Raw genomic sequence first — 20,532 nt, 5'->3', positions numbered from 1 at the left:
CCACCATAAAACGCCACCAATGCCGGCGATTTGTGAGCGTATTTATGGCAACATGGTGATGTCACTGTAGCATGTTCATTTTCTGACCAACTGTGTTGTTGCTGAGGCGTCACATACTGCACTGACAACCGGTGCGCTGCCGTGCAAATGGGGGAGGGGGGGGGGGGCTCTTCATGAGAAGGGATGGGGCTTTATGGGAGGAGTGTGGCTTCGTGGGTTTGGGAGATGTGAGCTGCCCATGGGGAGTGCTGCACACAATGTTACAGTGCAGCACCCGGCTCCTGTCACTGAGCAGGAGCTGGCATTTTGGTGTCACCCTTCAGCGGGCGACACCCAGGTGCGGGCCGCACTCCCCTTGTGACACCACTGTGTTGAGGTAACTTGTCGCTTTATGGTGACTGGTGGTGTGAATTAAGGTGCATCTTGTGTGGGATTTGAGGTGTGACTCGTGGTGCGACTTGTGGTGAAAATTGAGGTGTGTTTAGCTTTGTGTTGACATGCATCTTCTGAGGCATTCTACTGTAAATTATAGCACATTCAAATGCAACTTCTGAAGCAACTTCCCAGCAAAAATCTGCAAAACGGACACAAATCACACACTCCGCAAAGTGACAACATGCACCATAAAAAAAAAGACGCAAGTGAAAACGCTTACTAGAAAATGTGCAATTTCTGTTCTGGCGATTAAAGGCGATTTGTAATCTCACTCAAAATTGATTCTTAGTAAATTTCACCCTGAACTCTAAATGAGCTTATTAGTTTTCCAAGAGACATAGTATAGATAGAGTAGAGGACCTAGGTCTGAGCCTTGTGGTACTTCAACTTGTAACTTGTGAACACTGAAGGAACGATTTGATAAGTAGGATGAGAACCAGGATAGGATGGTGTAGCATTTGTATGAGGAGAGAGTAGTTTACAGTAGAGAGATCCAGAAGAGTTAGCAGTGAGTAGTGGCCTTTTGCTTTAGCCTTAATGAAATCATTAACCACGTTTGTCAGTTCAATCTCAGAGTTGGGAACAAAGGGGGTCATTCCGAGTTGATCGCACGTAGCAACTTTTTGCTGCACGTGCGATTAACTAGATGCCGCCTATGGGGGAGTGTATTTCTGCATAGCAGGGCTGCGAACGCTTGTGCAGCCCTGCTATGCAAAAAAAGTTTAGTGTAAAAGAAGATCAGGGTAAGACTTACTTACCCTGTGCCAGTGCCGTAACTAGACATTTTAGCGCTGTGTGCAAGAAACAGCATCGGCGCCCCCCCCCCCACGCATTTAAAACAGGCCAGTGCGCCAAAAATATAGGGACGTGGCTTCATTGGGAAGGGGCGTTGCCACAAAATAATACCAATTCATATTACGCTGTACAGTAGTCTCCATTATACAAATCGCACAGTAGCGCCACTTACACACATTACACCAGGTAGAGCACCTTTTACACATTACGGCAGGTAGAGTCAGATTTTACATAGTATGGCAGGTAGAGTCCCCTTTTACACAGTACTGCAGGTAGAGTCCAGTATTATACATTACAGCAAGTGGTGTCCCCTTTTACACAGTATGCCAGGTAAAGTCACATTTTACACAGCATGGCAGGTAGAGCCCCCTTTATTGTTAATTTTTTTCTTTAACACATTACAAGTGAAGTCCCTTTTTACACATTACCAGTACACTACCTGCCGAGTCCGTCACCATTTACACATTACAGTATATCTGTCACCCCCCCCCCCCCTCCCCCAGATATCCTGCGTTTGCCCCTGTGCCTGCCTGCCCACCTTCCCCCATGCTGTGCTAATTGCCAAGTTTACCTTCAGACTGCAGGAGTCGGCGGTTCTCATCTTACACAGTACGGGCACTGCAGCACAGATCCGTCTGCACACAGATGGGCTAGACACCCAGCGCTGCTGAAAGATTCCGCAGGTGGGGGGCCGGGCATCACTGCTCGCGGCTCGGCGTTACCACGATGGGGACGGGGCATTCCGCGTAGCTCAGCGTCAGCATACCATGAGGGGGGGGGCATTCCGCACAGCTCAGTGTTAGGGGGGGCATTACGCGCGGCTCAGAGTCAGCATACCACGAGGGGGGGGGGACCTCAGTGTTACTAGGAGGGAGAGAGGGTCGGGCATTAGTGCTCACGGCTCACTTTTACCACGAGGGAGGGGGTGGGGGCGGATCGACCAATACTGCCCGCAGCTGCACTGTAAGCTCCGGCTTGGGGGAGAGGGGAGGCGGAGCTGACACACAGTGCACTTACCTAGTTACGGCTCTACCCTGTGCGATCAATCCAGGGTTGCAGGTCCCGGAACTGACGTCAGACATCCGCCCTCCAAACGCCTGGATACGCCTGCATTGGACTCACCACTCCCCAAAAACGGTGAGTTGCTGCCCGGTTCTGCCTTCCTCCTGTCAATCTTCTTGTGGTCGCTGCTGCGACCACTTTCTTTGTTCGTGGCGTTGCTGCCCGGCGATGGGCGTCGCCAGGCAACGACGCGCCTGCGCAATGTGGCTGCCGCGCACGCGCAGTTCCGACCGATCGCACGGCTGCGATGAAGTGCAGCGTGCTATCGGGTTGGAATGACCCCCAAAAGCCTTGGCGTATTCTAGCACTTTAGAAGAAGACTCAGGTAAGACTGAGTTGGTCATTGTCACACTCAGAGCTCAGGCAGATAGCTAATCACTGAAATATGCTATTTGTTTTATGAAGAGTATCAAATTAATGCCTGGACTTTTTTTTACTTTAGTTTCTGTTTGGTCATCCTTTGTACTGCTAATGTTTTCAGGAGATAACTTGCAGTAGTTATGCCTTTCAGATCCTGTAAACCCACACACACAACAAGCCTATCAATAAAATATTAGGAAGGTCAAAACATTTATCCTAGTGTATCAAAGCAAGGATTTATAGGTAGGGAGCACACTAGTCCCAGTGCTATAGTTTCAATACGTTTTCCTCAATTAAATGTATTAAAGCAAGAACAGGTAGAACAAGTTTATTTTAGATAAATGAAGCCCATCTCAATCTGCATGCTGATCGGGCCATTTAATTTGCCTCTGGCTGTGCCATGCTGCCCTTTTTAATCAAGGACTGAACAGTTACTGTACCAACAGAGCCATAGAATAGGATGTGGAGCAATCAGGCAAATACACTGATTTAAAGAGCAAATGTCTAGCCTGTCAAACAAACATGTTCCATCTGCATGACCTTGACAAGAGTGAGATTGGCTTTATAGGTTATAATAATCCAGTAAACTTGGAGTAACGATTCATTATAAAATGATAGCGGATTCAGTTGCTATGGTATATATGCTGAAACACTAAGAAAAAGGGGTTTTCTGTGATTTCTAATGAACATAGGGGCTTATTCAGAGATGGTCGCAGATTTTGCTGTCGCAGCAAAATCTACGACCATACTACTCACATGCTGGGTGGCAAGGCTCCGCTCTGTGATGTGATCGTAATTCACTTGCAATTGCTCCGAATAGAGGTAGACACCTTACGTACACAGCATGGCTGTGTATACAGGCGGTCCAACGTCATGTTTCTACTTGCAGGAAATGCAAGAGTCAACATCAGGCCATCCCGAAAATAGCCATGACGCGTCTGCATTTCCTGCGCTCCTCCCTCCGAACACTGTATCATCACCCCCGGATGCCCATCATCTGTCAATCACCATGCGATCGCATCCTTTCGGGGTGTGATCGCATGATGAAGTGTTGCGCACACACACTGCAGCAACTGCGTGTGCGCAGACCTTATGAATGCGGCTGCTGTGTTCAAGTCTGAATAAGGCCCTTACTGTATGTAGACCATTTATTTTCTGTGCTGCCAGTGATAATAGAAAGAAATGGACAAGCCAGCTTGTTACATTAAATTGAACTATCATTGTAAACCCCGTTTTCAATGTCATTGTACATTGATGGCTGTAAAAACCCCTGATGGCTGTAGTTCAGCAAAAGAGATAAGTTGTGACAGAAGCTATATTTTTTACATTTTTTAAGCACCCACCCACAAGCACATGGGGCCTGATTCAGACCTGCTCACTAGGCTGCGTGTAATCGGAGCCTAGCGAGCAGGTAAACGCCACCGTGCTGAACACACGCCCCCCCACCGTCCGAATCCCCCCGCATTGCTGCGAGGTTATGTACAGTATACGCTTATACATCCACTCGCAAGCGCCCGCACACAGGAGAAATCTTTCGATGTGTACTCACCATTGAAGGATTTCTTCCTGTGTTCCCAGCACTCACAGCCGCTGAGTGAGCCAGGACTCACTCCGCGGCTGCCCGTAGACTTCCGAATTGGGGGCAAACACAGACGTCATATGGCGGTCAGCGTCCTAGCAAATGGATTGCAAATTCTGCAATTCACAGAATTTGCAATCCTTACTGAATTAGGCCCATGATGCGCCTCTGCTCAGGATACATGCATATCTGGATAATGGATATTCTGTTGTATATTATATTCTCTGTGTCATAGTGATGAGCGGATTCGGTTTTACTCGGTTTTACTCGGTTCTCAAAACCGAATCTTATTGGCTCACTGATGTCACGTGTTTTGGATAGCCAATAAGATTCGGTTTTGAGAACCGAGTAAAACCGAGTAAAACCGAATCCGCTCATACTTGTTTTTTTCCCTGTAATTGTATGGATTTCATTAGTCTGGTGAGATTCAAGCACTAATGTAACTGTTTGTTTGTTTGCTTGTTATAAGAAAATATAATAAAAATGTACTCAATAAAAAAAAAAGACAGATCAGCTTAAGTTATCATTAGACATGGAAAATGTAAAACAAAATGCTTAAAACAAATGAGCAAACATCAGACCTGATCGTAGCAGCAAATTTTTTAGCAGATGTGCAAAACCATGGGCACTGCAGGTGGGGCAGATGTAACATGTGCAGAGAGAGTTAGATTTGAGTAGGGTGTGTTTAAACTGAAATCTAAATTGCAGTGTAAAAATAAAGCAGCCAGTATTTACTCTGCACAGAAACAAAATAACCGACCCAAATCTAACTCTCTCTGCACGTTATATTTGGCCCCCCCCCCCCCTGCAGTGCACATGGGCTCTCATTCCGAGTTGTTCGCTCGCTAGCTGCTTTTAGCAGCATTGCAAACGCTAGGCCGCCGCCCTCTGGGAGTGTATCTTAGCTTAGCAGAATAGCGAACGAAAGAGTAGCAGAATTGCTACTAAATATTTTCTTGCAGTTTCTGAGTAGCTCCAGACCTACTCCTAGATTGCGATCAGCTCGGTCCGTTTAGTTCCTGGTTTGACGTCACAAACACGCCCTGCGTTCGGCCAGCCACTCCCCCGTTTCTCCAGAAACTCCCGCGTTTTTCCCTGACACGCCTGCGTTTTTTAGCACACTCCCGGAAAACGCTCAGTTACCGCCCACAAATGCCCCTTTCCTGTCAATCACTCACCGATCAGCAGTGCGACTGAAAAGCGCCGCAGGATCAACAGCAAAACTGATAAGTTTTTAGTTAAATAACTAAGCGCATGCGTGCTGCGTACAATGCGCATGCGCATTTAGCAACAAATCGCAGCATATCGAAAATCGGCAACGAGCGAACAACTCGGAATGACCACCATGGTTTTGCCCATCTGCTAACAAATTTGCTGCTAAGATCAACTCTGAATTACCCCCATAATTGCTAATATGCCATCTTGATGCTAAAGAGGCTCATGCAGTGTTCTAAATGAACATCTATCTTATTTTTTCCTATTTCACACATTTGTGCAAGGAGTGAACGAAAGACAGATTCTCAAAAAAATACATTTTGTCATTTTATGGTTTTTTTTTTGCATATGACAGGTTTGTTTTTGCAGCATTTGAATACTGACAATGTTCCACTACTTCTCTTACACCCACATATTGTCAGTGTGTAGAAAAACAGCAATGTATTTCCTGGCAATGTATTCTCTGAATGTGTTGGTATAATTACTTTCTTGGACAACCAGATAATTACACTAAATAAATTTGAAAATTGCAATACTAGAATAGTAATCAATGAGCGTACATATTTTCTAATAAGAAAAACCACATGAAGTTGTCTGTATTTTAAAGCATGTACACTAAAGGTTACATGGGAATCAGCAGAACTACCTGGCAGGTGGATATCAACAATTAAATTGGTTTATAAGAATACCAACATTTAAAAAAAAAAAATGTAAGTCAGCTAAAAGCAATGTTACCTTGAGCTCCTTGGCTGAATAAAAGCCTTGGTATATAATCCACATCCAAAAAGTTTGTCATCTTTAGGTATCTAAATGCAGTCAATTTATCATCAAAACCCTATATAAAAAGAATAAATCCATTAACAAGCATTCCATCAACAAGCAAGTTAGGCAGTATCTAATTAGTCCAGAAACTTTTTGGGCATGAAAAACGTTCAAGGGTTTCACAATTTTTTTTATCATCGCCGACTTTTATTCAGCTTATCCAATTATGTCCCTGTTTTTTGTGTCCGAAAAATGTATCGTTATCTTAAGAAAATACATAAGATCCGTGAAAGGTCACGGACCTATTTTGTTTTGCAGCCGTAATTGTGGAAACAAAAGCTAGTTTTCGGGGCTTTGGTTTTACCTGCCTACAAAGTCCCCGATAAGCGCCGCATTGGAGCTAAATGGATTGCTCCACACACGGTAATTAGCCATGGAAAATTACTACGGCTAATTGAATACCGCCTTAATGTTTTAAGAGAGAAAATATTTGTGTTTATTGTTATTGGAAAACTCAGAGTGTTTTAGAACCATGTACAGATGAAGAACTTTTCATTGAGACATATGGCAGAGATCAGGTGAATGCCAAATCATTCAGTATGCTCCCTATGGCAACATCTGCTGTGCTCCTTGAAGTTGATGGCCCAAGGGACAAACACTTGATATTGCAGTTTGACACAAAGAATAAATGGCATTTGTAGAATGTGTGATACAGTAACTGTACGTAAAAGTCTGTGAAGAACACACAGGGGATGATTTACAAAGCAAGTATTACAGTACACTATTTCCATGTTTGCATTCTACTCATTGGGGGTCATTCCGAGTTGTTCGCTCGTTGCCGATTTTCGCTATGCTGCGATTTGTTGCAAATTGCGCATGCGCAAGGCACGCAGGGGCGCATGCGCTTAGTTATTTAACTAAAAACTTAGCAGTTTTGCTGTGGATCCTGCAGCGCTTTTCAGTCGCACTGCTGATCGGTGAATGATTGACAGGAAAGGGGCGTTTCTGGGTGGTAACTGAGTGTTTTCTGGGAGTGTGCTAAAAAAACGCAGGCGTGTCAGGGAAAAACGCGGGAGTGTCTGGAGAAACGGGGGAGTGGCTGGCCGAACGCAGGGCGTGTTTGTGACGTCAAACCAGGAACTAAACGGACCGAGCTGATCGCAATCTGTGAGTAGGTCTGGAGCTACTCAGAAACTGCAAATAATTATTTAGTAGCAATTCTGCTAATCATTCGTTCGCTATTCTGCTAAACTAAGATACACTCCCAGAGGGCGGCAGCCTAGCGTGTGCTATGCTGCTAAAAGCAGCTAGTGAGCGAACAACTCGGAATGAGGGCCATTGTCCATATGTTCTGACACTCCTGTACCCTGGTTAGCCACCACCGATAGCAACCTCTACATACCAAGACCACTCACATCACACCTGCTATAATATATACATTTTTCCTGTTATGTGTACTGGGGGTTTTCGCAAATCTGCTTTTTTTCCATGTGCGCCCCTCTCATGCCTACTTCTCTTTATCGCTTGTGTTTCCCACCCCTCTAACACTGTAAAAATAAGATTTTAAACCTACCGGTAAATCTTTTTCTCGTAGTCCGTAGAGGATGCTGGGGACTCCCCATGGTCCTTACGGAGTCCCCAGCATCCACTAGGACGTTAGAGAAATATTGCAGTACACACGTCACGTACTTTTCTATTTGCCACAACTCCGAGGTTGAGTCCTTTTCATTCAGAGCTATTGAACAGCTATAGTCACCATGGGCCCCAGGGTAGGGGACCTACAAAAAAAAAATACGATTTTAAACCTACCGGTAAATCTTTTTCTCGTAGTCCATAGAGGATGCTGGGACTCCGTAAGGACCATGGGGATAGACGGGCTCCGCAGGAGACATGGACACTTTAAGAAAGATTTTGGATCTGGGTGTGCACTGGCTCCTCCCTCTATGCCCCTCCTCCAGACCTCAGTTAGAGAAACTGTGCCCAGAGGAGACGGACAGTACGAGGAAAGGATTTTTGTTAATCCAAGGGCAAGATTCATACCAGCCACACCAATCACACCGTATAACTTGTGATATACTACCCAGTTAACAGTATGAGACCGATTAAAACTATAACATAACCCTTATGTAAGCAATAACTATATACAAGTTTTGCAGTAGTAGTCCGCACTTGGGACGGGCGCCCAGCATCTTCTACGGACTACGAGAAAAAGATTTACCGGTAGGTTTAAAGCATCCTGCTGGGAACTCCGTAAGGACCATGGGGATTATACCAAAGCTTCCAAACGGGCGGGAGAGTGCGGATGACTCTGCAGCACTGATTGAGCAAACAGGAGGTCCTCCTCAGCCAGGGTATCAAACTTTATAGAACTTTGCAAAGGTGTTTGAACCCGACCAAGTAGCAGCTCGGCACAGCTGTAGTGCCGAGACCCCTCGGGCAGCCGCCCAAGAAGAGCCCACCTTCCTAGTGGAATAGGCCTTGACCGATTTAGGTAACGGCAATCCCGCCGTAGAATGTGCCTGCTGAATCGTGTTACAGATCCAGCGAGCAATAGTTTGCTTTGAAGCAGGGGCGCCAATCTTATTGGCTGCATACAGGACAAACAGCGCTTCTGTTTTTCTGACTCTAGCCGTTCTGGCCACGTAAATTTTCAAAGCCCTGACCACATCAAGGGACTCGGAATCCTCCAAGTCACGCGTAGCCACAGGCACCACAATAGGTTGGTTCATATGAAAAGATGAGACCACTTTTGGCAGGAATTGAGGACGGGTCCGCAATTCCACTCTATCCATATGGAAAACCAGATAGGGGCTTTTATGTGATAAAGCCGCTAATTCCGATACTCGCCTAGCCGAAGCCAAGGCTAATAACATGACCACCTTCCAAGTGAGATATTTTAACTCCACCGTTTTAAGTGGTTCAAACCTGTGTGACTTAAGGAAACTTAACACCACGTTAAGGTCCCAAGGCGCCACCGGAGGTACAAAAGGAGGCTGAATATGCAGCACTCCCTTCACAAAAGTTTGTACTTCAGGGAGAGAGGCCAATTCCTTTTGAAAGAAAATGGATAAGGCCGAAATCTGAACCTTAATAGAGCCTAATTTTAGGCCCAAATACCCTCCAGTTTGTAGGAAGTGAAGGAAGCGGCCCAGATGGAATTCTTCCGTAGGAGCATTCCTGGCCTCACACCAAGAAACATATTTTCGCCATATACGGTGATAATGTTTAGATGTCACGTCCTTCTTAGCCTTTATCAGCGTAGAAATGACCTCATCCGGAATACCCTTTTCCGCTAGGATCCGGCGTTCAACCGCCATGCCGTCAAACGCAGCCGCGGTAAGTCTTGGAACAGACAGGGCCCCTGTTGCAACAGGTCCTGTCTTAGAGGAAGAAGCCACGGATCTTCTGTGAGCATTTCCTGCAGATCCGGATACCAGGTCCTTCGTGGCCAATCTGGAACAATGAGGATTGTTCTCACTCCTCTTTTTCTTACTATTCTCAACACCTTGGGTATGAGAGGAAGAGGAGGAAATACATAAACCGACCGGAATACCCACGGTGTCACTAGGGCGTCTACAGCTACTGCCTGAGGGTCTCTTGACCTGGCGCAATACCTCTGTAGCTTTTTGTTGAGGCGGGACGCCATCATGTCTATCTGGGGCAGTCCCCACCGACCTGTAATCTGTGCGAAGACTTCCTGATGAAGTCCCCACTCCCCTGGATGCAAGTCGTGTCTGCTGAGGAAGTCTGCTTCCCAGTTGTCCACTCCCGGAATGAACACTGCTGACAGTGCGCTTACATGATTTTCCGCCCAGCGAAGAATTCTGGTGGTTTCCGCCATCGCCACTCTGCTCCTTGTTCCGCCTTGCGGTTTACATGAGCTAGTGTGGTGACGTTGTCTGACTGGATCAGAACTGGTTGGTCGCGAAGTAAGGTCTCAGCTTGACGTAGGGCGTTGTATATGGCCCTCAGTTCCAGGATGTTGATGTGAAGACAAGTCTCCTGACTTGACCAAAGACCTTGGAAATTTCTTCCCTGTGTGACTGCTGCCCAACCTCGGAGGCTCGCGTCGTGGTCACCAGGATTCAGTCCTGAATGCCGAATCTGCGGCCCTCTAGAAGGTGAGCACTCTGCAGCCACCACAGGAGAGATACCCTGGCCCTGGGGGACAGGGTGATCAACTGATGAATCTGTAGATGAGACCCGGACCACTTGTCCAGTAGGTCCCATTGGAAGGTCCTCGCATGGAACCTGCCAAAGGGAATGGCCTCGTATGATGCCACCATCTTTCCCAGGACTCGAGTGCAGTGATGCACTGACACCTGTTTTGGTTTCAATAGGTTCCTGACCAGAGTCATGAGTTCCTGGGCCTTTTCTATCGGAAGATAAACTCTTTTCTGGTCCGTATCCAGAATCATGCCCAAGAAAGTCAGACGAGTCGTAGGAACCAACTGCGACTTCGGGATATTGAGAATCCAACCGTGTTGCAGTAACACCTTCCGTGAAAGTGATACGTTGTTCAGCAACTGCTCTCTTGATCTCGCTTTTATGAGGAGATCGTCCAAGTACGGGATAATTGTGACACCTTGCTTTCGCAGGAGCACCATAATTTCCGCCATTACCTTGGTGAAAATTCCCGGGCCGTGGAGAGACCAAACGGCAACGTCTGAAATTGGTAATGACAATCCTGTACCGCAAATCTTAGGTACGCCTGATGAGGTGGATAAATGGGAACATGAAGGTATGCATCCTTTATGTCCAGAATTACCATAAAATCCCCCCCTTCCAGGCTGGCGATGACCGCTCTTAGCGATTCCATCTTTAAACTTGAACCTTTTCAAGTATAGGTTCAGGGATTTTAAAATTAATATGGGTCTGACCGAGCCGTCCGGTTTCGGGACTACAACAGGGTCGAGTAATATCCCCTTCCTTGTTGAAGCAGGGGAACCTTGACCACCACCTGTTGAAGATACAATTTGTGAATTGCATTTAACACTATCTCCCTTTCCTGGGGAGAAGATGGTAGAGCCGATTTGAAAAACCGGCGAGGAGGCACCTCTTCGAATTCCAGTTTGTAACCTTGAGAAACAATTTCTATTGCCCAGGGATCCACCTGTGAGTGAACCCAGATGTGGCTGAAAATTCGAAGACGTGCCCTCACTGGGGCGGACTCCCTTAGCGGAGCCCCAGCGTCATGCGGTGGATTTTGTAGAGGCCGGGGAGGACTTCTGTTCCTGGGAACTAGCTGTGTTGTGCAGCTTTTTTACTCTGCCCTTACCTCTGGCAAGAAAGGACGCACCTCGTACTTTCTTGTTTCTCTGTGATCGAAAGGACTGCATTTGATAATGTGGTGCTTTCTTAGGCTGTGAGAGAATATAAGGCAAAAAATTAGATTTACCAGCTGTAGCTGTGGAGACCAGGTCCGAGAGACCGTCTCCAAACAATTCCTCACCCTTGTAAGGTAAAACCTCCATATGCCTTTTTGAGTCGGCATCACCTGTCCATTGCCGGGTCCATAGGACTCGTCTAGCAGAAATTGACATAGCGTTGATTCTAGAACCCAGTAGACTAATTTCTCTTTGAGCATCTCTCATATATAGGACAGCATCTTTTATATGCCCTAGGGTCAATATAATGGTATCCTTATCTAGGGTCTCAATCTCCGCTGATAAGGCATCTGTCCATGCTGCTACAGCGCTACAAACCCAGGCCGACGCAATTGCCGGTCTGAGTAAGGTACCAGAATGTGTGTAAATGGACTTTAGGGTAACCTCCTGCTTGCGGTCAGCAGGATCCCTGAGGGTAGCCGTATCCTGGGATGGCAGCGCTACCTTCTTGGATAAGCGTGTCAATGCTTTGTCCACCCTAGGGGAGGATTCCCACCGTATCCTGTCCGTTGGCGGGAAAGGATACGCCATAAGAATCCTTTTGGGAATCTGCAGTTTTTTATCTGGAGATTCCCAAGCTTTTTCACATAATTCGTTCTACTCATGTGAGGGGGGAAAGGTTACCTCAGGTTTCTTTCCCTTATACATGTGTACCCTCGTGTCAGGGACAGGGGGTTCCTCTGTGATGTGCAAAACATCTTTTATTGCAATAATCATATATCGAATACATTTTGCCACTTTTGGCTGTAACTTTGCATCATCGTAGTCGACACTGGAGTCAGAATCCGTGTCGTATCTGTGTCAACTATTTGGGATAGTGGGCGCTTTTGAGACCCCGAAGGTCCCTGCGACATAGGGACAGGCATGGGTTGACTCCCTGACTGTTCCCTTGCAATAAGTTTACATTAGCACTTAAAACATTCCACATATCCATCCAGTCATGTGTCGACGTTGTTGACGGAGACACCACATTCATTTTCACCTCCTCCTCCTCCTGAAAGCCTTCTACCTCAGACATGTCGACACACGCGTTCCGACACACCACACACTCAGGGAATCCTCTTATCTGAAGACAGTTCCCCCACAAGGCCCTTTGGGGAGACAGAGAGAGAGTATGCCAGCACACACCGCGGCGCTATATGACCCAGGAAAAAACACACAATAATTTTATGTTTACGCAGATAGCGCTGTTTTATACAATATGCGCCTAATTATGTGCCCCGCCTCTTCTTTAAAACCCTCTTTCTACCGTGGTATAAGCAGGGGAGAGTCCGGGGAGCTTCCTCTCAGCGGTGCTGTGGAGAAAATGGCGTTGGTGAGTGCAGAGAAGCCCCGCCCCCTCGGCGGCGGGCTTCTGTCCCGCTTAAAACAGTAAAATTTGGCGGCGGCTCATATATATATATATATATATATATATATACAGTGCCCAGCTGTATATATACTTATTTGTGCCAAAAGAGGTCTATATGCTGCCCAGGGCGCCCCCCCTGCGCCCTGCACCCTTACAGTGACTGCCGTGTGTGAGGTGTATGGGAGCAATGGCGCACAGCTTTACTGCTGTGCGTTACCTCAGTGAAGATCATGAAGTCTTCTGCCGCCTCTGAAGTCTTCTTTTCTTCTCATACTCACCCGGCTTCTATCTTCCGGCTCTGTGAGGGGGACGGCGGCGCGGCTCTGGGACGGACGGCGAGGGTGAGACCTGCGTACCAATCCCTCTGGAGCTAATGTTGTCCAGTAGCCTAAGAAGCAGAGCCTTGAAACTCACAGAAGTAGGTCTGCTTCTCTCCCCTCAGTCCCTCGATGCAGGGAGTCTGTTGCCAGCAGGCTCCCTGAAAATAAAAAACCTAACAAATATACTTTCTGTCAGGAAGCTCAGGAGAGCTCCCTGTAGTGCACCCATCTCCTCTGGGCACCGTATCAAACTGAGGTCTGGAGGAGGGGCATAGAGGGAGGAGCCAGTGCACACCCAGATCTAAAGTCTTTCTTTTTTTTAAAATTGTGTTTATTGAAACGAAGCAAAAAGAGGCACACACATTCAACGTTATTAACATATAGAATAAAAGATAAACAGACTAATCTATCATCCGAGTCTTATAGTGATATGTTAAATTGTGGAGTATTGGAAAAAACAAATTGCCAAATCCCTAATTATCTTGAAATACAGTATTACAAAATAAATCAATTGCACACATATATGGCTGAATTTAGAAGTGGCGTGGTAGATATCCAATGGCAAAAGACCTATGTGAAAAGGCTCAAAACGGTGGTAACCCATCAGTGAGAATTGCCATATTATACCAAGTAGACAGTCTTACTACTTTACGAATGCTTTCTTTGGTGTTAACAGGTAATGTTATTATATAGGGAAGCCATATCGAAAAAAATTTGGTAGCCCGGGATTCAACATCTAAAGAGCATTCTGTCCAATCCATTTGGAATAGGAACGATAGCCGGGGTAACATAAGAGACACGGAAATATGATCTTTTTGTATCCACTGAGATAATATTGTTTTTTTCGCTGCTGCTGAGATGCGAGCCAGAAGTAATCTTTTGCCCTTGGGTAGAGCTGGGGTTTGAGGTTCTATGAAATTCCAAAATGCCCATGCCATTGTAAATGATATACCCAGGTTAACTTTGATGTATGTCTGTATTAGGTCCCAGAATGATTGTATAATTGGGCAAGACCATAGGCAGTGTATAATATCGGCATCAGGGGCCCTACATTTAAAGCATTGAGAGTCGTCTGCAGCCCCTGTAAGGAATCGCAGACGAGGGGTGTAATAAGCTCTATGTAGAATTTTTAAATGCATCTCTGCATATGAGGAAGATACCAATTGCTTATCAAGCAAATTAGACCATCTAATAATAGTGTGTAAATCCACTCCCGTAAAGACATCTTTCCATTTAGCTATGCCCGTGGTGAGTTTGGTGTAGTCAATCTTCCGTCTGATATAGGAGTAAATCAATGATGTAGAATGGGGAGAGTCCAAACGTCGTCGTACAATACCATCTAGTGGAAAAGTAAGATCAATAGGCTGCAGATGAGTAATAACATGTGTGGCAAAGCTGCGTATCTGGAAATATGCAAAAAATGGGAAATTTAAGGTCGGGTATCTAGCTTGTAATTGGGACAAAGATAATATCGTTGAACAATCGTCATTCAAAAATTGAAATAAGGACCGAAGACCCCCGAGGTGCCAACTGTGAACGACCTCATCCGCCTCTCCTCCCTGAAAGGCTGGATTCCCTAACAAGGGCTGAAATAAGGAATGTGCCAGAATGAGTTTAGAACGTTTTCTAATTTGATGCCACGCCTTGTAAGGAGCATATAGCAATGGATTTAATTTAATATCCTGTAGCATCGAGGAGTTCGGGAAATGTAATATTTGTAGCAGATCATGACTAGGCAGTAAGGCCTGTTCTAGTGCCTTATCAACGAAATTGTCTCCCCCACCTATCCAATCTAAGGCACATCTATAATTAGCCGCTAATGAGTAGTCCTCCGGACAGGGAAGATTGACTCCTCCAAGTGAGGGTGGTTGTTTTAATTTAAATAAAGCTATACGAGGACGCTTATTCGCCCATATAAATTTCGTAATGGCTTTGTTTATTGTATGAATATCTTTTTTCAATAGTAAAAACGGAAGCATCTGCATCGGGTAGAGTAAGCGAGGAAAAGACACCATTTTATACAGATGACACCTACCCAAATAAGAAATTGGCAGGTGTTGCCATCTCGCAAAGTCCTCAACCATCTTATTAATATAGTGAGAGAAGTTTAATGAATACATTTCTGAGGGGTTAGCTGACACCCGTATACCTAGATATTGTATATAATTATGCGCCCATTTAAATGGGAACTTATCGTTCCAACCCTTGCTCGCATCATCTCCCAATGCCAGTGCCTCCGTCTTGTCAAAATTAATTAAAAATCCTGATATTAAATTGAAGGTCTCTAATGCGGTCAGTAGTGAGGGAAAGGATGTTATAGGTTCACTGAAATACAGTAGTAGATCATCCGCAAATGCGGAGACCCTTACGGTGTGTGATCCCACCTGGATACCCTTCCAAGCCATATCATTTGCGAACGTGCGTATGAGTGGGTCCAGAGCTAAATTGAACAGCAAGGGGGAAAGGGGGCATCCCTGTCTTGTTCCCCTAAATAGCTGAAATGGTTTGGTGTTTAATCCATTAATCGTGATAAAAGCTTGTGGCGTGGCATACAATGTTTTAAAAATATCAATAAACTGAGTACCAAAGTGTTGGGCATGTAAGACTCGCAGTATATGTGCCCAGGAGACACGATCAAATGCCTTGTCTGCATCACAACTGACTATAAGGGCATTTTTATATTTTGATTGTTTTGAGCTATGTATCGCCGCCAATAAGGTACGGACGTTGTGTACAGAAGTTCTATTTCTAACAAACCCATTTTGGGCTGGGTGTAAAATTCGCTGTAGAATGGGTTGGAGTCGAAACGCTAATAATTTGGTAAATAATTTTAGGTCCTGATTCAATAGGGAGATCGGCCTATAAGATTGGACACGTGTGGGACCTTTTCCCGGTTTCGGGAATACTACTATTCTCGCTTCATCGAACCCAGTCGGGGCTGGATTCCCTAGTAATAATGAATTAAAAAGAGCTAGCATGTAAGGCATCAAGTGAGGAGCCAGCATTCGGTAATACTCTGCCCCAAAACCATCCGGTCCAGGAGATTTCCCTTTTTTCAATAATTTAATCAGGGATAATAATTCAGGTTCCTGAATTGGCGTCGTCAGAGATTCCCTCTCTTCCTCCGTCAAAACCGGAAGTCCCGACGCATCCAGAAATCTCAGGCCTTCTAGTGGATGATCAGGAGGCGATTCATACAAAGTTTGGTAGTAACGTAGGAATAGCGGGAGTATCCGTAACGTTAGAGGTGGGGTCAATAGACAATTGGGTGATACGTGAGGGAGCAGAGTACGACCGAACCAAATTTGCCAACAACCTGCCTGATTTATTGCCAGTCCTAAAAAATTTGTTTCTACAAATGTCATGAGAAAAACTCGCCCGTTCAGTACATAGGGCATCATATTGTTGTTTAGCTGTAAGATAGGCCTGGCGATTTTCAAGTGAATAATGTGATGAGAGTAGATTATAAGTTCTAGTCAAATTTTGTCTAAGATCACCTAGCTGATTATTAAGTGCCTTGCGTCTCCTGGAGACATACTCCATGATCTGACCACGTAGTACGGGTTTCGAGGCGGACCAAAATAAATTAATATCTTCGACATGTTCCATATTATCAGTTTTATAATTTTAAAATGATTGTTCAAGATGTAAACGGAAGTCCGAGGAGTTTTCCATATAAGATGGAAACTTCCAATTATAAGAGCGTGGTATTGGAGTGTTGAATTTTAAAGTAAACCACACCGGGGCATGATCAGAAAGGAGGATTGGGTCTATCTGTGAGTGTACTACCTGTTGCAGAAGGGTATCCGCGATCAGCCAATAATCTAGTCTGGACGAGGTATGATGAGGGTGCGAGTAAAATGTATACTCGCGAGAATCGGGATGTTGGCACCTCCAGGGGTCACTTAGTCTCAACGTGTTAGTCAATAACGATAGCGATGGGGGAGCAACCGAGCCATGGGAATTAGCAGATGTGGATCTGTCCAATCCAGTCAACTGGACACAGTTAAAGTCCCCGCCCAGAATTATAGCGCCCTCTGCCCAGTCTTGTAACTTTGCGTAAATCTCTGTGAAAAATTGGGCATTAGGTCCCGTGGGAGCATAAATGTTAGCAATTGTGTAGGATATATCATGTATAGTCAGTTTTACAAATAGATACCTTCCTTCTAGGTCTATCAAGCAGTCATTAATACTGTAAACAAGAAATTTGCTAAAAATTATCATAACCCCTCTTTGTTTAGAAGTGTAAGATGCTGTTTTAAAGTCTCCTATCCATGTATCTCTTACCACATTGGGATCCGAAATCTTCCAATGTGTTTCTTGTAATAAGACTATATCCGGTCGCAGACGTTTTAGGTGGGTCAGGATTTTTTTCCGTTTTATGGGGGAGTTCAGGCCCTCCACATTCCATGTTACTAATTTAAGGGCCGTTTTTAACTCTTTGGGGGGATTAACCATTGCTGCCATTTAACCGATGCCTACCCTAGGCCAAAGAATAACCTTTTCAACTTTCTTTGGAAAACCCTTATCCGTCCCAGCAAGCGGACAAGGGGGAGGCAAATATCGGCCCAATAAGGGGAGATGTAAACATATCACATGTAGGCGGAATATACCATGTGTGTTAGCCACAATTAACCTTTCAACAATTATCAAGAACCATTTTAAACTTATACGAACCCAATAGTATGTCCAACCGGGTGGCATCCCCGCAGGAACTTGCAGGGCACCATCATACCAGTGTAACAATAATAATTTCAAACCAGATGGACATCTAAAACTAGAGCATTTTGAAAGCTGGGTAGATAAAAGAAGAAGAAGAAGAAGGAAATTCAGTAGGATGCAGAAAGAGAATAAAAAAAAAAGAGGGCAAGCGAGCCAAGGAAGAGAAAAGTAAACAAAAACAAAAACATGAGACTTTCCATAATGAGTTTGGTCCCTAAAGGACTCCAGTTAGAACTATGAAATGTTACATCATAGCTGGGCATTAAACAACCTGTAAGAAGCCAATAACGGTTTAAGCAAAAAATAACCATCCATGACCTGAATGTTCAATAAATTTGAAGATTTTAACATAGTGATATTCTGTAATGTCAATCCGCATCATCCATCCTAGACGAACATGAAGAAGCCATTGAGTCCACAAAGTTTTTTGCGGCTTGTGGAGTATCAAAGAAGTAGGATTTTCCTGAGTACGTGACCCTCAGCTTGGCAGGATACAATAGAGCAAATCGAAGTTCCATCTCGAACAGGCGTTTACATATAGGGGAAAACTCTCGTCTCTTTGCCGCCACCATGTATGAGAAGTCTTGAAAAAGTAGAATCTTGGACTCTTGATATTTGAGAATGGAACGTTTCCTGTAAGCATCTAGTAGACGGACCTTATCAGCGTAATTTAAGAACTTCATCATAACTGGTCTAGGCCTGTCCTTGGTAGGATGTCGATCTGGGCCAATGCGGTGGACGCGCTCAATCACCAAGGAGTCAGTATCAGATACGCATCCCAACTCTCTCGGCAACCATTGGGAGACCAAGTTCATGAGTTCGTAAGGTTTTACCGTTTCCGGGAGTCCTATGAGGCGCACATTACTTCTTCTGTTTCTGTTCTCTAAATCTTCAAGTTTCTCCTGCATGGACATCACAAGTTTATCCTGTTCAGTTAGTGCTGCTTTAGCCGTTGTTAGATCGTCCTCGAGGTCAGAGATTCTTTGCTCCGCCTCTGATATACGTTGGTCATGATGGTTCAATTGGGTAAGAGCGGAATCCAATGAATCCTTCAAAGGCGCCAATTTTTGATCCAAGAGTGAAGCCAATATGTCAGTGATCTCATGCGTAGTAAAGGATTTAGTTGGATCAGTTGTTGTAGTAAGTGATGAGCGTCCCAATGGGCTGTTGGTGAGACCAGATGCCGGTGACTGAGGGCTGTCTGCAGGAATATTGTCTCGACCCCGGCCTTTATTCGCTTGTGAGCCGCGGGGATTTCTGGAGGTTTTAGCCATGTACTTATCCATTGCCAGGAATTGTCGTACAGGCAATAACGTTTGAGGTGTGTATGAGTCAGGTGACCTATAATGTCCAGCACCCAGTAGTGATGATTATTTATGTATAGGTATGGAGTAATAGAAATAATAAAAAATAAGAAAAAGTAATAGTAAAAAAATAAATAAAAATAAAATAAAAAAAATAAAATATATATATATATATATATATATGTAAATAAAAATAGACAAATAAAAGTCCAGATAGTGAGGTAAATCTCAGTTATATTCAGTCTTGCTTACCCCTGTCGTCAGGTAGACAAGGTAGCTGACTATTATCTCCCTCTGTGTGGAGAGTGGTCACGGTCCAGCCAGCAACCACTGCCATCCACTCTGTGCTAGCTTGTGTGCAGCCTGTGACATCCAAGATGGCCGCCAGGTGAGGGATTCTCCAGAGCAGAAGGGCTCTGGCAGCTTCTGCAGGGTCAGGTGAGCCGTTTCTGGCCGTCAGGCCGGGAGCCCGCGGTCAGGTCGTCCGGTCCCCGGGGAGCAGGGGGAGATTAAGTAGTGCCGCTGCCTCGGACGGAATAGAAGCCTCCGTTCCGCCGCCCTGGAAGTCAGCAGCGGCTCCCAGACGAAATCGAGGCCCCGGCTTTTGCTGGTCTCGTAGGCCGGAAGTCACGGAGCCGTTTATAGTGGCTCTTCTGACCCGCTGATGGGTCTTTTTGTAGCCAGCCAGTGTGGAGAGTCAGATGAGGTGGGGAACGAGGGTCCAGTGGGCTAAATAAATTATTTATGCTGTTTTACAGCAGACGCCGGGATAGAGCTCATCCAGGGCACGTCTTACTCCCTAGCCCAGCAAGCCACGCCCATCTAAAGTCTTTCTTAAAGTGCCCATGTCTCCTGCGGAGCCCGTCTATCCCCATGGTCCTTAAGGAGTCCCCAGCATCCTCTAGGACGTATGAGAAATATCTGGGCAGCATTGGCACCATCAAGCCAGGTAATGGTTACCATTCTGTATAATGCTTTGTATTGCTATCGGGCATGATTTGAAAAGACAATAAAGTAATGTATATCTGCTGCTTCTTACACATTTACAACTACATATTTATTATGCATATTTGTGAGGTACGCAAAAATATTAAGCATCCGCATGATCCCTTCATTTCCGCCCATAAAGCAGCCACCATACTGTAGATTTTAAGTGGGCTGTTATGCTATTGGATTTAGCAGTCATTACAAAGCCTGCCATCTGAAGTCGGTGCTAGCTAATAGCAGCCAATGGCCAGGG

General features: G+C 45.3%; 1 protein-coding gene across 3 annotated transcripts in view; it reads right to left on the bottom strand.

The window, feature by feature from the left end:
• The window catches only part of PHACTR1 (phosphatase and actin regulator 1), an 806,703-nt gene that overhangs the window by 772,625 nt on the left and 13,546 nt on the right, over positions 1 to 20,532 (bottom strand). For all 3 annotated transcript variants that reach the window (XM_063923183.1, XM_063923185.1, XM_063923182.1), the window contains exon 2: positions 6,182 to 6,281. In XM_063923183.1, the coding sequence (XP_063779253.1) occupies positions 6,182 to 6,242 (61 nt within the window). In that variant the 5' untranslated portion in view covers positions 6,243 to 6,281. The remainder of the gene's footprint in view (positions 1 to 6,181; positions 6,282 to 20,532) is intronic.

Source organism: Pseudophryne corroboree, chromosome 5 (genome assembly GCF_028390025.1).
Source record: "Pseudophryne corroboree isolate aPseCor3 chromosome 5, aPseCor3.hap2, whole genome shotgun sequence".
NCBI lineage: Eukaryota > Metazoa > Chordata > Amphibia > Anura > Myobatrachidae > Pseudophryne > Pseudophryne corroboree.
Note: the sequence above shows the minus strand (reverse complement) of the source record. Positions and strands in the feature narration are given on the sequence as shown.